The following is a 20,734-nucleotide window of genomic DNA, read 5'->3' on the forward strand; positions in this document are numbered from 1 at the left end:
CGGCAATGAACAGGAAGTTACAGAGGCTCAGCTTCGACCTGACGAAACCACACCTGAATCTCACACACGAGAGATCAACAGAACACGCTCCGTCTGCAAACGTGTGTGTGTGCGTCAAGCTCAACTCCCACAGCAACACAACACACCACGGTGAACACACCTCACTGACACGTGTTTGATTGAGAAATAATTAAATCATCACTGTCAGATTAGTTTGAGATTCTCCAACATGATGGACAGGGGACAGGGGACAGGAGACAGGCGATGGGCGACAGGCGATGGGCGACAGGCGATGGGCGACAGGGGACAGGCGACAGGCGACAGGTGATGGGCGACAGGGGACAGGCGACAAGCGACAGGGGACAGGCGATGGGCGACAGGCGACAAGCGACAGGGGACAGGGGACAGGTGTGGTTCCAGGAAGACAAAATAACATCAATAAAAACAGAGAGTTTAATGACATGAGATGATTATTGGACATGAAGGTGTCCGTTGATGTCCACAGAGGACGATGCGAACAGTCTTTCGTGTTTGAATTGTCTCCCTCAGCTCTGAGTGTGGCTGCGTCTCCGTTAATCCTCCTTAATGACGCTTCCTGCCGACTGTCACTGCTTTTGTTCCCGCGGCGCTAACGTCTCCGCGGGAACAAAAACCGGTCCTGACCAGCTCCGCCCACTCACAGATTAAAACACACATCCTCGTGGCCTGACAGACTCGCAGCAGGAGGAGTGGACTGTCTTCGTCTTCTACACAAGTTGCTCACAGTAACTTCCCTCAGCCTCATCACTCTCGGCCTTTTTCTTATTCTTCTTCCATCCACACGCTGACAGGCTTATACAGCATGTAGGATGTCCTCATTGTCTCCAGCAGACTGTGTTTTCATACCAGCGAGTGGGTGGACGTGTTTTATGGAGAGAAAGAACCACCACAGGCGCTTCAGAAAAACACCAGCAAAGCCTTCAGAACTTCCTTAAAGTTGTTTTTAGAGTCTGGAGTGGTTCAGATCAGATATCTGAAAGACTGTGTGCGTCTCCCTTCACCGTAATGTCTTCATTTGTCTCGGTTCAGATTCAGTCTTCGGGGACTCCAGAGACAGATACAGAATAAACGTCCTAAAATAACACGTTGAGGGGGTCAAACACAAAGTTGTGGGGACGTCCTGACCCCACTCTGGTTCCTACGTAAACACAGAAAGGATAAAAACGGCCTGGATGTCAGACAGAGACAGAAACCTGCTGCTGAGGACAGACAGGACACTCAGCTGGACGACACGTCTACGTTTACACACACACTGATCAGCCCCAGTTTCATTGTTCTGTGACCAAATCAGATCAACTCGCCTGGTTTCATGTCACATGTGACGACAGAAACAGATTCTCATGTTTATCCACTGTCAACACAGCGAGTCTGCGTCATGGTTTCAGTCCTGTGCACCGACAATACGACACGGCATCACAACCTGGTTCACCTCATCTGCTCAACGTGTGAATATGGGACGTATTGAAAACTGTTGTGGAGCTAGTCAGCTGGTTTCAGCTGGCTTCAGCCTGGTTTCAGCCTGGTTTCAGCTGGTTTCAGCTGGTTTCAAGTGGTTTCAGCTGGCTTCAGCCTGGTTTCAGCCTGGTTTCAGCTGGTTTCAGCTGGTTTCAAGTGGTTTCAGTTGGGTTCAGCTGGTTTCAGCCTGGTTTCAGCTGGTTTCAGCTGGTTTCAGCCTGGTTTCAAGTGGTTTCAGCCTGGTTTCAGCTGGTTTCAGCCTGGTTTCAGCTGGTTTCAAGTGGTTTCAGCTGGTTTCAGCCTGGTTTCAGCCTGGTTTCAGCTGGTTTCAGCTGGTTTCAAGTGGTTTCAGTTGGGTTCAGCCTGGTTTCAGCTGGTTTCAGTTGGGTTCAGCCTGGTGTCAGTGGTTAGCCTGTTAGCCTGTGGGTATTATTCCTGGCCTCCAGCACTAGACTGTGTGGTTGTCTCTGTTCCCTCAGAGTCTTTCTGCTGATGATGATGAGTATTGGCCTTCGTCACACAAACACTTGTGTTGAATGTGATCCCACACACTCCTCTGCAGGCCGGATTAAAGAGGAGGAACAGGACTCCTCCAGTCTCCTCCTCCCACTTATCCTCCTCTCATCACAGCTTCCCGTTCAATCTACCTGACAGGCTTTTCACAGGTACAAACTAATCCTGCCCCGAGGCTCGCACTGAGCCGCTCGCACTAATCCAGAGTCGAACCGTTTCTGCTTCACATTAAAAAAAATCTACTCCATCACTGCTTCTTTTTAAAGGACAAAGCCCGTCAGAGTCCCATCCTCTGCCAGCCGTGATGAAGGTCAGAGTGTGGACACGAAAGGTCCGGTGGCGTCCATTCATCAGAGAGAGGAGTCCTGTAAACCTGAGGGTTTGTTGTGGGATTAAGAGTGAGTCAGGTAGGAGGATGAACTGGCATCCTCACAGAGGTTTCCTGCAGCTGGATTTTATTTAAAGACGACAGTCACTTTACAGAGTTCTCACTGCAGAGACACGTCTGCTCTGTGGGTCTGAGAATCCACTGCTCGTATGTTTGTAGTCATTTCATGTCTTTATTGGACAGCTGACAGGAAATGAGGGACGAACACAGAAATACATGCAAAATGTCAGTCTACATCGACCCAGACTGGACCGGTCTGTCTCTCAGTGAAACCACTGCAGAGCGTCCCTCACGCTCACAGTGAGAAGACAGCAGAACACAGTCCTTTTTCGTTTCATCACACTGTTCGTCTTCCTCTCTATCAGCCAGCGTCGCCTCTGTGCATGAACAAATACTCTGAGTCTTCTGCACTTTTAATCCACAAAGACAGTCTTACACTGTCCTCATGCGTGGACTCCGTCATGTGTCAACTCTGCCTTCACATGCTGAGTTTCTCCTGACGGAGCTCTCTATCAGCCCTCACACTGTCTTCCTCCTGAGGTCAGACTGTCAGATATCAGCGTCCTCCTGCCTCCGCACTGACACTCCGACTCGTCACTCCACACTAATCTCTCCACACTCACGTCCTCCTGTTTCCTCCTCAGGTATCTCCTTAGCAGCAGCACTGCGCGGTCCATACAACAGGCAGGAGCTGATCTGGGACCACACCTCTGTCATGTGCAGCTATGGAAACAAAGATTAGAACATATTAAAGTCATATAATATCATAACATGTAGATTCAGGTGAATCACACGTCTAATGTTCCAGTGTTTTATTACCTCAGCTGTTTGAACAGCTGTTATATTCACACAGGATAAATGAAAGTTCCTGCTCTCCATTTCATTTGAAACTGTTAGCCTAGCTTAGCACAAAGAACAGAAGTGGGGGAACTGTTAGCCTAGCTTAGCACAAAGAATAGAAGCAGGGGGAAACTGTTAGCCTAGCTTAGCACAAAGAATAGGAGTGAGAAGCTAGATGCTAACTTGAGCTAACTGGACCTGGATGCTGACTGTTCTCTTAGCTGTGGAATCGTGTGCAGCAGCCAAACGGACTGGTGATCAGGAGGCCGACTCTGCCAGTGAAACTCAAACACAGGAACAGAAAACCGACGCTGACGCAGCCCGTGTTCATTTTCCAGCGTGGGACCATCAAAGTCGAACTAATCATTTAACAGAGACTCTCCGGTTCTGATTCAGACCTGAGATCAGTGTGTCATCACTTCCATCATCCCAACGCAGCAGCATCGCTTCCTGCTGAGGACGAACAGCTGCTGCTTTCGCTGTGTTATTAGCCACATTAGCACATGCTAATGTCAGTTTGTTTCACTGACACAGGAAATCATAGAGCTTTATATATATATAACAATTGTCAGAGCCTGTGGACTGTCACCTCAGAGCTAAAGGAAGGGTCAAAGGTCAAAGGTCACCTCATCTGTTTCTCTGCAGGTTGTCACACCTTCAGTATACAAAGTTGTAACAACTGCCTATCACCCCCCCCCCCCACTCTGAGTCATTTCCACAGTCTGCCCCCCCCCCCCCCCCGCCCCAGCAGCAGGATTAGTTGCCCCCCTGTGTAACACAGAGCAGTATTACACAGATTACAGTTTATGTAGACTGGATCAGGATCAGATCCCTGTGGGGGGCGGGGCTGTGTGTGTGTGTGTGGGTGTGTGTGTGTGTGTGTGTGTGTGTGTGTGTGTGTGTTTACTATTTACTATTGTGTCTATTTACTTGCTTTTCTTTTAAATTTTATTTCACATTTACCATTTTTATGTGATTTTATATGTAAAGTCATGATGTGTGATGTGTCATTATTGCTGCGTCATGGTGCTGACTGGTGACTCAGCAGCTTTCTGTCTGCATTTCCTGAACTTCATCCGTCACCTTTTAGTGTCTCTGTTTGTTTCTCATCACTCGACTTGGTGTTGTAACACAGCTGAGGCAACAACACACTGTGTGTGTGTGTGTGTGTGTGTTACTGGGCGCCGTGGCCACATGATGAGGGGATGACAAACCTTTAGCAGGTTTCTGACTCGTTGGTTCTCGCTTCCTCTTTTCTTTGGCTCTGAGGTGAACAGGCGCTCACACTGATCTGAGACCTGACAGGAAACATGTTCTCACCTGAAATGAGAAATAAACACGTTGCGAGGCCTGAAACTGCGGACGGACTTTTATTCTGACAGACGAGCTGAAGCAGCATCGGAGCCTGGAGCTAACGAAGCTTTAAGCAGCTCAGCAGTTTGTGTTTTCATTGATTCCACTGACTAAGGTGGAGGTCAGAGGTCAGACTCGTCCAACGGGCCGAGGAAACGTCGGCAGAGTGAAGGATGAATAAAGGAAATCATCATCAGCTGCTGGCTGCTTTTAAGGTGGAATGTCTTCTTACACAGTTCATGAGTTGATGTGAACCAGTCAATGCACCTTAAATGTAAATATGACAACTTTGACCATGCCACTGGTTTTATTGGCTCCTGAGTGATGATTCATCTTCAGCTTAACAATAAACGTGAATTTAAACCAGATTATGTGAATGTGAAAATATTCTGTTTCCTCACTTGGACAAAAAAGACGAAGAAGAAGTTGCAGCTCCACACAGCTGACTTCTGTCAGGTGTAGTAATCTCCCTGCAGGTACGCCCACCTGTGGTCACGTGACAGCAGCTGAGTTGTCAGAGCAGCTGTGAGACATTTATTTATATTTATTTCTTTTTATTTACTGTTGTTAAACTTGTGTTTTTGTTAATTTTTTATTTTTTACTTTTGAATAAAAATAAACTTTATTAAAATGTTGAAGTCATTTAATCTGTCAAATGTTATTTTTCCAGATTTATTTATTTGTGCATTCAAATGAACGACATTAATTTTCAAAATCTTTTTAACATTAAGTCATTTAAAAACTGATCTGTTGTATTTCTAATAAATTTATTTCATTGACATTATTTTAAAATAAATATCTGTTTTGTAAAAATTAATTTTGTCTGCATTTACATTTTATTTTTCTCTTTTTCATTGTTTTATTCATTGTGTGACTCGTTTTGTTTATTTTAATAAAGAGCTTTTTCTAAAATGTTTTTATCAAATAGATTTTTAAAAAAATATTTTGTAAAATATTCTTTTATTTTTTAATGAAACTAAATATTTCGTGTTATTTACAAGATGACCTGAGGTCGTTTCACCTGTCAATCAAAGTGACCATCAGTCGGATTGTGACGTGTCCCAGGTGTCTGTTACACCTGTTCACACCAACAATCCGATTCATCTCGAGCCGTCTGCGCATGCTCCTGATTCCCTCTTCTCTGTGCGGAGAGGAAAAAAAACCCAGAGCACGTGCAGCTGTTCAGAGGCTTCACCTGCTCAGGTAGCCTCATCTACCTGTGTGAGCCGCTCAGGTGTTCCGGCCCTGCCGTTTGTTTACGGCCTGTGCGGCTCGAGAGGCCGCGTGGAGGCTGCGAACCGGCGCGAGCTGCTGATTAAAACCGAAACCCTCCGGTTCGTCAGAGACAAAGAGCGATCCGGATCAAAGGGGGTGATGGTGTGCACGAGGACAAGGAGGAGGAGGAGGAGGCGGGAAAACACTCCTCAATTATCCCTCCGCGTGAAGATAGGTGGCGCGTGGTGCTAGAAGGTCTCGCGCCTGTTTATGTTGCAAGGGGAAAAACGGTGACAGGCTCCGGCGGGAGGCGTCACACAGACCGCTCTGTCACCGGATCAGTCCCGACCTGCCCTCCCGGCTGCGGCGCCGCTCCAGCACCGGGACTCACCGGGACCCGGTCCAGACTGTTTTATGTTTTTTTGGGAGGGGGTGCACGCGCTGCAGCCGCACTTTTTTTTCTCTCTTCCTCGCTGCTTCTGTCCTTCAGCGCGAGGAAACACGGACTCTCTCCGGTAGGTATCCTCTGCTTCTCTCTTTCTGCTCGTTTTCTTTCAGGAGCCAATCAAAGCGCGCCATTCACCTGCGCTGCTCTACCTGCGCGGCCAGGTGAGAGGAGAGCGCTGAGGCGCGCGCTCCCGCTCTCTCGCTGTCGCTCCAGGTGTTGCATGGATGGAGAGAGCGACGGGAAGGGAAGCGTCCAGCGGGCGGAGAGAGGCAGGCGGGCAGGCCGGGAAGGAGGTGGTCTGTCCTCGCGTCCTGCTGCTGCCTCTCCCCGCTCGGGGTGTACACTCACGCTGCGCCACTCACCAGGTGCACGAGACATAAGCGATCACAGGGGCCGCGCCACACTCGGTTCAGTCTCGGGGTTTATTGACCGCGCGCGGTTACACAACTGCAGGCCTGAATTTCCAGCACAGCTTATATAACCGCCATCTCCCCGCGCATCCCGGGCTCTGGCTCTCCGATATGTTCCCGATAAATGTATTGATAAGTGATCGGAGAGCGGAGACGCCGCTCAGCTGAACTTTGCGACATTTTTTACGCGCAGAAAAGACGCAGAGAGAGGGAGCGCGTGCGTCCGTCAGAAGTGACCCGAGCAGAAAAATCAACAAGTTGATGGTTTAGTGTCACAGAGTGTTGGAGGTGGAGGAGCAGCGCTGTGAAGGCTGCGTGTGTGTGTGTGTGTGTGTGTGTGTGTGTGTGTGTGTGTGCAGTGTGTGTCCGCCCTCCTCCTCCTCCTCCTCCTCTGTCAGACCAGCAGAGACGCTCCTCACATCAGAGATCAGGCGGACGGGGACGCGGGGCGGTGGGTGCGCTCGGTGCACGCTCTCCAACAAAACAAACAAACTAAAAAAAACAAACCAAAAAAAGAAACTTCGGACACTTTTATCAAATCGGATTTTAACCTTGATAACTTTCCCCAAAGTGCTGAGGAGAGTCGGGTCCGGACAGAGGCTCCGGTTCTGGGATTTACTTTGTGTGTGCTGGTTGTCAGGGAGCGGGGAGGAGCAGCGGAGCGGAGCCGGATCGAGGAGCCCATGCGGACTGGACTGACTTATCAATGAAGCAGGAGATCATGGCGGAGGGTCCCCGCTGCAAGAGGCGAAAACAGGCCAACCCCCGGAGGAAGAACGGTAAGCGAGCACACACACGAACACGGACACACACAAAGTCCCGCAAACTCCACCGCACCGCGGTGTCCCCGCCCGTCCGTCCGACCGCCCGCCCGGGCAGGGCCGGGAGGTCCCTGTCTGCCTGCATGTCCCCGGGACGCGCGACAAAAGACACGAAAAGTTTTCTGAGGGAGCCGTGTGGAGGTTTTGTGAGGGTGGGGGTGTCTGTGTGGAGCCTGCCGGCGGTCGGTGTGTGATGGAGCGGGGCCGGGACCCGCCGGGACCCGCCGGGACCCGCCGGGTGGAGCAGGTCTGAGCTGAGACTCGAGGCAGGAAAAACCGTTATATCCGAGGCTCAGCTCCGCGTGAGAACCTGTGGATCCGCGCGGCTCGCTCACGCGCTGTCATGTCTAAATATAAAGAGTGAAGCGTGAAACCTGCGGGAGTCCGCGGGTCTCTGGACTCCGGGACCCGGAGGCTCCTCACACTTTTTTTTTTTTTTGTCACTTTGTGTCTCCGGGTTTTGTCCCCGCGAGGCTCGTGAGTGTTGACTGACACACTGTCACCGAGAAGCCGCGCGCCCTAACCAGAAACAGGTCGGTGATCAGAAACACGGCCTCGGGTTCGTCAGCTCCATTTTCAGAAAAGATTCACACAGTTTTTCTGGAGAAGTTTAATCAGAAGCGTCTCTTTAAATTAGGCTCGTGTCCTTTTTTTTTATTTTTGTTTGTTTGTTTCCACGGAAAGAAAAAGAAGAAGAAGAAGAAGAAGAAGAGGAGGAGGAGGGTGGAAAACTCTCCAAACCATGGACTCTACTAATTTCCTCTTTTTTTAAATTTATGGCTTCAGAGACAAAAGCAGCGAATTTGTGTGAATTTTAATTCGGATTTATTTTATTTAATTTATTTTTTATCAGCTGTCGCATTAATTCCACTGCTGCTCAGACTCTTTCTCGTTGTGAACTCCATTTAAAAAACTCCCGTTTTTTTTGTTTTTGTTTTTGCAGCGCGGCCGGAGGAGCCGCGTCCCTCCGCCGCGTTCACGCTGAAGCCGCTTCTGTTTCAGTTCATTATTTTTTTATCAGCTTTTTATCACAGACTCACCTTTAAACGTTTCACAGTAAAAGAAGTTTGAAGGCCCCGTTAACGCTCAGGCTGGTTTAAAGGCACAATCCGTCAATTAAATGCAAACAAAAGAGGCAGAATCGGAATTGAAAGCAGGACTGGAAGCCACAGGATGAGTGTTTCATGTTTTTAGATTATGTTAAAAAAAAGATAATGTTAAAGCAAAAAAAAAAAAAAAGAAAGAAAACAGGCTGGGTTTTTTTGTTTTTACAAAAGTAAAATTCTTGTGAGGTTAAATGGTTTAAAAACACTCAAATCAAAATCTTAATGTCTCTGAAATTACGGTTAAGTTGTTTTTACTCTCTTGAATTTTCTCTTGAATTTCGATTAAAAATGGAAAAAGTTGAGTGACGGCGTTCCCTCCCGTCGCCGGGGGTTTTCCTCTTCACGGGATGCGGCTCCATCTTCTCCTCGCGGGGGGGGGGGGGGGGGGGGGGGGGGGGGGGTGTCCTGGGGGGTTGTTTATGGGGGTGAGGGAGGGAGGGGGGGTCAGATTAGGGCCCGGTGTAACTGGATCTCTGCAGACTGAACTGCTGCCTCCACCTCTGGGTCTGTCCATCACATCCAGCTGTGAGGCTGCAGCTGTTTTATTTTGGTTTGTTTTTTAAATTCTGTATTTCCTGCATGAAGTTTGGTGTAATGTTTGGGTCTTTTTGTTCGCCTCTCATGTTAAAACTGTCAGGAGCTGACGGTGCGGCGAAGCCTGCAGAGGATTTTTGGATAAATGTAAATTCATGTCACACTTTTCCTTGGATTGGATCTGCGTCTGTGGTCTCTGTGCCCGAGCTTCCTCCCTCTTCATTTCCAATCCCAGTTTGTCGCGGCGTTTTTTTTCTGAGCCCGAGTCGAGGCTGTAATGACAGAGGGTGTCGTGTGTTGGATGACTGTAAACTCGTCTGTAATTGTGGCCTGCGTGAATAAAACGAACATTTCTGGGTTTTAAAGGAAGCTGAAGGAGACGAGGTGAAGTGTTCATGAGACGTGAAGCTCGGAGCGGAGCGGCGTTTTATAATTTCTCATGTTCAACAGAAAAACTGGAAGAAAGAAAAAAAGCATGTTCACTGTGTAAATTTGGTTCTGTATGATTCTGACTGATGAGACCGGGGTCAGGATCAGTTCACTGAGTGACCTTCAGGTGAGTTCAGAGGTTAAAGTGATGCTCAGGTTCCCTCAGTTCTCTCAGACGTGAGCCGAACAGGTTCCTCGGTGGCCGTGGAGCGTCGGAGCTCCGCGGCGGTGTCTGGTGTCAGGCCGCCTGCTGTACCATTCATGCCACATGCCTCACAGCCGTGTCATTGTCCAGCCAGAGGCCGACGCTCTGCTGCTGTTTACTGTCTCCGTGTCCACAGCCCGCTCACACACACACACTGTTCAGTTTGCCTTGATGAGATATTGGAGCTGAGAGGACTGACGACTGAGTGCAGCTGTACTCAGACCGAGGATCCTGGACTACGTGGTCAGAGTCCTAAACCTTCATTGTTGATCCGCAGTATCGTGGACTCCAGGGACACCGGGGATGGCTTCGTCTCCGGACGGTGAAAAATCCAGGCGTATATGATTTTCAGCTTTGCAGGATTCGAGTTGTTTTTTTTTAAATGTCTCAGATTGGTGTGATTTGCAGCCGATTAGAAACACGTTTCAGTCTCAGTGATAAACCGTCTCAGAGCTGCTCCTCCGGATCACACTGGACTGTACAGGGGTACCTAATTCATTGGTCGGGGAGTGTGTGTGTGTATAAAACATCAGTTTACATATGGACATTATGAGACGGCGAGCAGGACGCACACGGACGACCAGTCGGACTCGACCCAGAGACATTTGGACTCGGCTGGGGCCTTAAAGGCCGCGCCGTGATCCTCCATGTTTGACTCGCGCTCTGTGAAGCTGCTGTCTGGGTTCAAACCGCCGGCGCTTTGATCCCGTGATCCCAGGACAGACACGCCGCACGGTGACAGATGAGACGCGTGTCTGGCTTTATGTCTCTGACATCATATTTGTCAGGACTTTGTTTGCGGTCTGGTCTGTGTGTAAGATGGAGGACGGGTGTGATGAAGACGTTCAGAGACAACAATGTCCCACAGCTGTCTTCCTGTGAGAAACAGGTGATGATCTCATCAGTTTGTTTGAGGAATTATTTCGTAGTTTTTCGGGGTCAAAGTTTTTCTGCCGTGATGAACTCAAACGCACCACGTGTTTGTCTTCATGTGTGTTGTGTTGTACCGTGTCTGGCAGCTGTGAACATTGACTATGACCATGACTCAGCAGTTTGCAGTTCGAGGTTGTTTTGGGGGGAATTTCTGGCCGGTGCAGGTTTCACACCAGGATCCAGAGTTGAATTTGTTCTCCGGAGACTCGAAATATTTTTCACCACGAGCAAAAACATCCGTCCGTCCCCATAAAGCGGGCGTGTCCCTGTAACGCTGTGAGACCAGGTTTCATGTCCTTGTAACGCAGATGCACTCGGTGTCTCCTGATACCGTCACCGTACTCTGCTGCTGTCATTCTCACTGACCCGAATGCCTTTCATACCTGCTCCGCCATGCCCCCCCCCCCCCCCCCCCCCCCCTCTCAGTAAACACCCCCCCGAGGGCAGAACAAAGAAAAGCGGCTCCTCTCTCCTCGTTCTTAACCACAATTCAGGCCCTCTCATCGCCGCCGGGGCCGCTCGGCTCGCCGGCGATGAAAAGAACCCGGGAAAAAAAGAACGAAAAAAGTGAGAGAGGAGGTGAAGTGGAGGAAAAGGGAAAAGAAAGGAAAGAGAGAGAGAGTGTATATAGTCCCCACCACCACCCTGATGCCCCCACCCCCAAACTAATGGACAGATAGAGTTACAGGACGGAGGGATGCCTGGATGCCAAGCGAGAGACATTAATAAAAACTTAGAGAGAGAGAGTGACGGCTCTGCAGCTGCATGAAGCGGAGGAATAATTTCATCTCTGCAGAAACGATAAGTGACAGTTTCCTGTTTCACAAACGTCCTCATTAAGAATGAAAAGGATAAAGAGTGGAACAAAGCATTGAAGCAAATAATTTGAATAATTAAAAAATTGTTTTCCAGCCCAGATTTTTCTGTTTCAGAATCGTTTCCAGAATATTTCCTGGAGTTTTGTAATTTTTTTTTAGGGAAATCATTTTCACTGCTCCTCGTGGTTTCTACGTTTTCTGATTTTTCATTTTTCTTCTAGATTCTTCACATTTTTTTTTGATTTTTGAGATTTTTTTTGTTTGTGAGTAATTTTTTCATTTTCTTGACTGAATCTGGTCGTTTTCAGTTTCTTGAAGTTCACACGCTGTTTTCGGTGAGCTCTGTAAACACAGTGATACTCCACGATCAGCCAGGAGGGGGGGTCCCCTGGAGGCCCCCGGGGGCCCCACTCCTGACTGCTGCTGTACCGTCATGCAGCTTCGTGTTGGAGCTCAGCTGCTTCTGAACGGGTCAGGAATCAAGTTTAAAATGCACCATGTGATATGAATTCCTAATTTCTCTCCTCCCTCCCAGAGCTGTTTTATTGTTAAGAAAAGCAGATTATCTTTATTCACCTCCAACCCCCCCCTCCTACCCCCCTCCCCCCACCCCCACCCCACCGCCCCTCCGGATTTAGGCAGATTTACTTCACCAAACACCTCTGGTTGGACAGTGGAGGAGGAGCCGGGGCCCCGCTTTCGGAAGAAGGGGCCCTTTGTTCAGGGAGGTGCAGCAGATAAAGCTGCAGCGGGCCACAGACACATTATATTAACAACAGGAAGTAGTCTGGTTAATACCCCCCCCCAATCACCACCCCACCCCGTTAAAATAAAACACTCATACTGACAACAAGAACACCATCTATGGTCCCATCATAGTGACATCACAGTCACATGACAGAAGGAGTGACGTTCATCACTGTAGACATTTTCTGTTTTGAAGATTCTTCCATTTTCTCAAAGTTCTTGATTTTGAGTTATTTGGTTTTTGGAGCTTTGGATGAGCGGTTTCTCCGATTTCTGTTTCCGAGGTTTATGTTCTGGACTCCGGTGGTTTCAGGATCATTTCTTAAAAATGGGACAAGTAAACGAAAACTGTGGGTGATTAAATCTGTGACCTGGTTATTTCAGAATTTCCTGGATTTCAGTTGATTCGAGGTGTTTCAAACATTTTTGTGCTGATTGAGATTTGTTTTTTTTGTCTTGTTCTTTTTTATTCTAGTGATTCTAGGACTTTTCATTTTTAGGAAAAAGTAAAAGTGTTTTGGACTTTTTTTTTTTTAATTTGTGTGGATTTCAAAATAATTGTCCAGGTCTCAGCATTTTTCCGACTCTGGTGTCAAAGACATGCTTTTCATTTTTTTAGTTCTTAAACTCGTGGAATGTTTTTGATTCTTCACTTTTTCCAGTTTTGTAATTTACGTGGTTCCAGCATCGTTTTTAGAAACCGTCCTCCGAGCTGAATACTTGTTGACTTGTCCGTTTTCTGTTTGTCTGCACAGCTACAGATTTGTTAAGGACCTCGTGTCCCCTCGACCCCCCAGTCCCGCCTCCTTAAGCTCTTGTTCATTAAGCCATAACACCCCCCCCCCCCCCCCCCCCCGACCCCCAACCTGTCTGTCAGTCTCCTCCACCTCCACAGCTTTATTGCTCCTCTAACATCTGTCACTGAGGGACGGGGGACTGCACTCTCCATCCTCTTCTTCTTCTCTCCTTCTTCTTCGTCTTCCTCTTCTTCTTCTGCTCACACAAAGCTCGTCTCTGTGCCGCCAACAACAAAAACCCCTCAGACGTCTCCTACGCTTCCCATGATGCATCTGTGCAGTGGAATGGTGTTTGTGTAAAACTCCTCTGGTGTTTGTGATGTTTCAAGGTGACTGACATGCGTGTATTGTCCCCCCGCCCCCCCCCCCTCCCCCCTCCATGCCATGTGCACATTTTCTTCATGAGTGAGCTCAGAGCCGTCCGGTGACATTTTGTCGCCGTTAGCCTAAACAGAGCAGATTCACCAAGGTCAGAGCTGAGGTACGTCACTGCAGAGACAACAGGGGGACGATAGGCGAGCGGGAGGACGTCCACTGCTCATAACTGCTGCATAAACTCTGCCACAAAGACACGTCTGACTGAAAGTACAAAGAAAAGGGACAGACAGTTGTAAAACTGTCCGAGAGACTGAGACAACAACAGGGGAGAAGAACGCCGAAAACACAAAAGCTGCAGCTGATCAAACCTCAGAGCTCACGGGAGGTCAGCAGCTAATTTCTACAACATCAGACCTCACTAATCACACTAATGATCAGCTGGAGTCAAATATCAACTGATTCTTTTTAAATCTGACCCAGAGCCCAGATCAGGACTCAGGTCAGGATCAGGACTCGGATCAGGATCAGGACTCAGATCAGGACTCAGGTCAGGACTCAGATCAGGACTCAGGTCAGGATCAGGACTCAGATCAGGACTCAGGTCAGGATCAGGACTCGGATCAGGATCAGGACTCAGATCAGGACTCAGGTCAGGACTCAGATCAGGACTCAGGTCAGGATCAGGACTCAGATCAGGACTCAGGTCAGGATCAGGACTCGGATCAGGACTCAGATCAGAGAAATAAACCTGTTCAGGTCGAGTGTGAATCTGTGCAGTCACACTTGTCCTCGTTGGCCCCTCCCCTCACAGAAATGGTTCATTTGATTGGCCGAGCTCCTGCGGCAAGGTCAACTGCACATGGAACAATCAATAACGGATGGCTGGATTAAGGTGTCATGACATCTGTGTGTCCAGACCGCCAGCTCACGGCCCAATGACTCACCCCCCGCCCCCACCCCCCGAACAACCGCCCCTGTCATACCTCTGTCCCACAGCCCTGGGCCCGACCCACCTCCGTTTGTCTGTTTAAAATCACTTTACAATCAATGAAATCCGAGTTCCTCTGGTTTTAGTTCAGAGCAAACTCTGCTTTTGTTTTGCTGCGTGTTGTTATGAACGCTGTGTTTTCCCAGCTGACTCCAAACCTCTCATGGCAGCAGCTGACAGGTACAGGTGAAACCAGGTTTGTTCCTGATGTCAGAGAAGAATCTGGTTTTAAACTGCAGCTAAATGGAAACAGCTGAAGAGTTAGTAAGTCAGCGTAACTTTCTCTGCGTCCTCTCTGTCTGTCAGAGTTTGTGTCTCACGGACGAGTTCAGATACTTTCACCTTTTCCCGGCCACTCGGACTCTCTGTCTTCTGAGCGAAAACCTCCTCAGGCCAGATCAGATCAGCAGGGTCTCAGGCCGCGATGAGAGGACGCTGCTTCCTGGTCGCAGATCTACCAATTAAAGCGATGAGGACGAGGAGCGCTGCTTGGCGCGACCCGGCCGCCTTGCTCGGGGGCGAGTCCCTGCTGGACTGACCTCTGGGTCTGAGGTATCTGAGCTGACACTCCTGTCAAAGCTGCTCCTCTGAGTCCGGTCTGAGGGAAACTTCTCCACCTCCGCCGCCTCGGTGAGCGCGGCGAGCCGCAGCGTGACCGTGAGCACACGAGTATCAGACGTCATCAGAGACAGCACACTGTCACTGTAAACACCAATAACTGATAAATAACAATAATGTAAATATCAATAAAGAATTCTTCACCATCTGAAAAAGACCATGAGCATGTGACAGGAAGTTTAATAACAGGAATAGAAAAACAAAATAAATGTCTAAATAAAATATTAAATAAAAAGAACAGTCCAATTAATAAAGTAATAAATATTAAGAACATTTCAAAAATGAAAAGTCCTGTAATAAATCTGTGTAAATGTGAAATGATTGTCCAGAAATTGAGTTTCCATGTTGAAGACGTGGGACTGAAGTTGTTTGCTTATGTGAACAGCGAAGCTTCTCCTGTTAAATGCGGCGTGGAAGCACGTTTTCACGTGTTTTTGTTTTCGCACCGATGAATTCACCTTCGTTTAATCGTTTTTTACTTCAAAACTTTCCAAGTGAACGTTCAACTTCTTGGTCGTGAACGCAACAGTTTTCTGCACGTTTAAACCTGAGGAAAATAAAGTGTCTGTGTTGAGTCCTTACAGTTCTCACCGGGCGGCGCATCAGTCGGCCGATTCTTTTGGTCGATTAGCCTTTCACAGGTTTATCAGTGGATGAACTGAGGCCTCCTCCAATGAGAGGACTCTCTCATTGGATGTTTGTTGGGGGGGTGAGCAGGTGGGATGGGCGGGGCCTTAAATGATGTCACTTGTGGAGGCTGATGGAGTCAAACATGCTCCAGCATTTCTGTCTGTCTTCTTTCGAACTCGTCTTTTTGTCCTCACTTGACAGCTGGAGGTTGATGAGGGTTTCGGCTGTCGACCGTCTTTTATTGAGCTAAACGGGCGTGACGGCAGAGTTTTGTTAAACTGGGAATAAAGGAAAAGAGGGACGGCGCTCTGTGTGTGTGTGTGTGTGTGTGTGTGTGTGTGTGTGTGTGCGTGTGTGTGTGTGTGTGTGTGTGTCTGTACCACAATGCTGGAAATATTCATAATATACAAAGCAAAATCTAAAAATGAAAAATGGATCATCGTCAGAACAGGCGCAGGAGCTCATTGGCTGAGTAGAAAACAGCTGTGTCATCGTCGTCTCAGAGATGTGTCACCGTCTCTTTAAAAGAGGGAAATCTGCAGCATCACCACATCTGTGCACAACTTTTTTTTTTTTCTTGTCATGATGCTTTGAAGATGGCGGACGGTGTTTCCCGTGGAAAAATGGATGATGTGTGAAAATGTGCTGACGTGATTTAAAACCACTTTGAAAACTCCGCCGCTCCGTCAAGCTCCGCCGTCTCTGCACCTTCTCGTTGCTCTGCTCCCATAATGCATTTTTATTTTTTTTTTGCGTTGGTTCCCATGGCGACGGGCTTCCTCTGTCGTCCACCTTTTAGCCGAGCGGCTGTGAGAAGTCTCGTGCGTCGCCTCTGAGCCGGCACAACCTTGTTTGCGGTGGGATTACCAGACTTTAGTTGTGTGTGTGTGTGCGTGTGTGTGCGGGAGGGGGTTTGTGTAAAGGTAGCCATGGGGAGGACCCCCTGTAGGCCAGGAATGCCAGTCAGGTCAGAGGAGGAGTGGCCTGGGGGTGGGGGGGGCAGAGGGGGTACTTGGGGATGGGGCAGGTGCCTTTGTGGGTCCTGTCAGCCATCAAAGAAGCAGGCAGCACTGAAAAGGTTAGCAGAGGAGAATAATCCCCCCCCACCACACACACACACACACACACACACACACACACACTCTCCTGCTCCGGTCCACAGAAGTTTGTCGCCATCATCCTCGGAGCAGTGTGACTGAAAACACACTGATTGCAACTGTGATCCATCGTCATGGCAACTGAGGGAAACCCCGTCTGCTCGTGAAGACCATGTGACACCTGAAAGCTCTGGGACAGAAAGTCAGTTAACCTTGAGTTTGGATGTTTCGGGTCAGAAAGTTGTCAAAATTAATTAAATTGGATGTTATGGTAGCTGCCCCCCCCCCCCCCCCCGGGCGCACACACACACCCCCGACAGGCCCTGAGGAAAGGACGGAGGTTACTGATCTCTGTGAAGTCAAAGGCCTGGTCTTCATTCTGTGATGGAGCTTTTATTCTGAAACTGTTACTCAGAAATGTTAACTGCATTGAACTCTACTTCCTGTTGTCCTCCAGACTCGACCCCGTCCCTGTCTGGGACTGTCCTCTGGTGTGACGGGGGTGGGTGGGGTGGTACAGGTTGCGTCATGGGACCTGAGGTGTCCCCTTTTGTGCAGCCTGTCAAACGTGGTTAACATGCAGCCATTTGTCTCCTGAACCCCCCCCTCCCCCCCCCCGTGCACAATGGTCTGGGTGAGCCGGGCCAGCGGCGAGGGGGAGGTTAGGGTGGGTTGAAGTGGGGGCTTTAGTTGTCCCCCCTTCCCTCCACTCTTTCTCCCACTCTCTCTTTCTCTCCCTCCATCTTGTTGTCTCTGAGACCCGTCCCCCCGCCCCCCTCGGCTGCACACAGCCCCTCTGTCATTGTTGGTTTCATTATTTGCCCCCGGGCCGCTCCTCGCTGCGCTGCAGGCGTTATCTGACAAGGTGCTTCAGAATGTCGGCCGCTGCTGCCAAACAGATCGGAGCCCGTGAATGTGTCGGAGCCGAGTGCGCCCGGGAGCGCCGCCGTCAAAACAATGAGTTGGATTTTTTTGGTTCCCACCCCCGCAGCCCGCCCCCCCACCCTCACCCCTCTGCTGCTCAGTGTCCTCAACCACTTACAGTCGTGTCTGACAGTAAAAGTTGAGCATCACGCTGCTCCGCCTCTCAGCTGAGCGGAGGTTAAAGAACCAAGCATCGGAAACTTTCTGACGGTCGACGCTGGTGGTGAAGTTCGACGCCAGGCCTAAAATATTTTGACAGAAAAGTTGATTTCAAACACAAAGTTGAGATGAAAAGCTGAAGCTCTGTGCGTTCGCTCTGCTGACACTGTCACACCTGAGATAAAAAACCTCTGAAACACGTGGCTGTGGACGGCCAACGTCTCTGATTCAGTCCAGGACAGGTTGTCCAAATTGGTGTTTGGTATTTTTGGGAACGTTGGGGATAACAGTTGTAGAACTGTGATTGTTCAGTGAGTTCTCTGCCACAGAACATTTGGATTTTTAATTTTAGGCACAGAACTAAAAATTCTAAAAATCCAGAGCAAGTTCTGGAACTAAAATGAAATTTTGAACTTTTTGTTTCCTGAAACTGAAGAGAGGATCCCAGAGTTCCCCCACAATCAGTGTGAAATCTTTCCGGTGCAGCCACGTAAAAGACGCTGAACTGATATCAAACAGCACGTGAGACTGAAGCTTCTGGAAGTCTCCTGATCTGATGTCCTCGCCGTTTGTCCCTAACGTTGCCGATGTGAATAGCATTTCATTGTGCTGGCTGAGACAAGCGAGCGCGGGCGCAGCGGCTTGCACTCGGCGGCTCGTAATGGTTCTAATGTGGCAGATAAAACCCCCAGCTTTGATATCGCCTGCTCCAGTAAGCCCCTTCAGTCTGCCAGCACCTGCCAACGGGGAGGTATGCATTCATCTGCCCCCCTAACGGGATTATCCTGCTCTGTAATTGATTCATTTGCAGTGAGGGGAGGTGACAGTGCTTTGGAAAGGAGAGTTTAGGTAACAGGCGCCCCAGAATTCAGCCGACTCCATGTGTCAATTTTATTACATCAGTCCAGATGAACTTGAAAGGCCGGCTTTGTGTGCGCTCATTGGCTGTTTGTGCCTCGCTCAAAGGGAGCGCGTTCAATAGAGGTCATTGATGTATGTGTGCTTCTTTCTTTCCTCCTCTCCTCTCCTCTTCTCTCCTCTCCGCGCTCGCTGTGTGTTCACACCACGCCACGTGGGTCAGTACCGGTGTCGGGACGTGTCCGCGATCCGGCTCTCCGTCGGCGGGAGTGATCGACGTGACACAGATGGAACGCAGAAAAGTCTGGATCGCTTCACAGCGGCGATGTGACAGGAAAACGGGCGTAAACGGGTCAATCGATACCTCGCTCTGATAACGGCCAGATCCGGTCAGACGGGACGTTTGAAGGGAAACATGTTTACGCGTCTTTGCTTCAGGTGCAGCTGAAAACAGTGAGTCAGAATAAGGTGTTTTAAACTTCAGTGCTTCCACGGTAACGCAACAGACAACACACAGAGTGACAAAGTTTGCTAACGGGTTAGAGTAGGCTGTACTGAATGATAGCATGCTAACAGTACAAGCTAACGGCGAAGTGTTAGGGTTAGTGTTGATCGCACTGACTCAGACGGGCTCTTTGGTCCGTATCAGCTGACCTTTCTACATCCAATCACAACCTGCGGAGGAACAGGAAGCTTCAGCGGTGTCCCTCAGTTACATTCCATCACTGATGCTGTGAAGTCTGCTGAGTGTTGCACTGGAAGTAGTGGGAGTCTGTCCAGTTCTTGTGTAAACCAGTTCACCTGAAACTAATGGTCCCACCAGGCCTCCCCCCCCTCTCCCTGCCCCCTGTCCCTCCTCCAGACTTCTAATGAGGCTGGGAAAAGAAAGCCCCCTTCCTCTGGGGCAGAACTAGGTGACCCAGTGGATACAGCCTGCCCTGGGGTGTCAGTAGCGGTGGTGTGTGTGTGTGTGTTTTTTTTGGGGGGGGCGGGGGGGGGGGGTCTTCACATCGTCTCTGGAGCCTCCTTTGTCCCGGGCGTCTGGCACGTTCGCTGAACCACAGTGATTTATGGCTCTGTGACGGAGCTGCAGCTGAAATAAAAAACCGCAGAGATGTTTATTTCATCTCGGAGTGAAGACGAGGGAATAAAGACGCCGATAAGACGGCTTCCTGTCCTCGTTTTCTGTCCCGCCTCTTGGTGGCTTGATGCACCACAATCCTCTTTGGTCCCCGAAATCTGGGTTAAATGCAAATTGATCCAAGCGACACCAGACAATAATTACCATCCGACTTATGTATACGTGCAGCAGACCAGAAGAGAATTCAATAGGACCTGGATGTATCTGTGCTGCAGGCCCCATTCAAGTCGATCAACAGCAGTCGTTATTTCAGCAACACAAACAAAGCTCGCTGTGCCTGTCCCCGGGGACAGACTCGGAGTCGGGATGATGAACCTTAAATCAGAGGCTTTTAAATAAATCTTGGTTCACGCAGTGAATGTGGAACTTTCCCGGCTCCATCTGTCAGTGACAGAAATGGATTTTTTTTTTTATCTTTGTTCAGTAAAAGTTGAATAAACTCTGTATTTAAAACGACGGGACTGAAAGAGGAAGCAGCAGCAGCGTGCTGTTTAAAACCTTCATCATGAAGCCGTGAAGTCCAACCACAGCCCAGCTCGTCTTCATGCTGTCACAGCTGATTTTTGTGTGAGACACAGACAAAAGTATATATCATGTAAATGTTGTGTATTAGAGGCTGATGTGTGTGTGAGCAGTGGGAGCCCTGCGGCGAGCGTTACAGCTCTCTGACTCAGGGCTGCAGCACTGTGGATGTTTTCTTCTGGTGGTAAAATACTTTGAATTGGACGGGGGCGTTGGACGGGGGTGTTGGACAGGTGTGTTTTCGGTTGAACGTTCCCTCTGTACGAACACTGGGAGCAGCAGGAGTCAGGCGAAGGGACGGTGGGAGAACTGGAAGTGTCTCTTTGAAGTAAATGACCCTGCTCTTGTTTTATTCTCCGCTGAAAATCTCCGTTCATCTGCGCTCAGCTTTCTTCTTCTTCTTCTTCTTCTCCTCTTTTTCTGGGGCG

The 20,734-nt window shown here is 49.1% G+C and overlaps 1 protein-coding gene across 3 annotated transcripts in view; it reads left to right on the plus strand.

Moving 5' to 3' along the window:
• The first annotated feature begins 6,107 nt into the window (after window positions 1–6,107).
• The window catches only part of zeb2a (zinc finger E-box binding homeobox 2a), a 42,916-nt gene continuing 28,289 nt past the window's right edge, over window positions 6,108–20,734 (plus strand). For 2 of the 3 annotated variants that reach the window (XM_041056677.1, XM_041056678.1), the window contains exons 1-2: window positions 6,108–6,318; window positions 7,302–7,440. In XM_041056677.1, the coding sequence (XP_040912611.1) occupies window positions 7,368–7,440 (73 nt within the window). In that variant the 5' untranslated portion in view covers window positions 6,108–6,318; window positions 7,302–7,367. Of the gene's footprint in view, window positions 6,319–7,064; window positions 7,441–20,734 lie in introns of those variants that run through there. The other variant, XM_041056676.1, reaches the window with a different exon arrangement.

The sequence above is a fragment of the Toxotes jaculatrix genome, chromosome 15 (assembly GCF_017976425.1).
Source record: "Toxotes jaculatrix isolate fToxJac2 chromosome 15, fToxJac2.pri, whole genome shotgun sequence".
Taxonomy (NCBI): Eukaryota; Metazoa; Chordata; class Actinopteri; family Toxotidae; genus Toxotes; species Toxotes jaculatrix.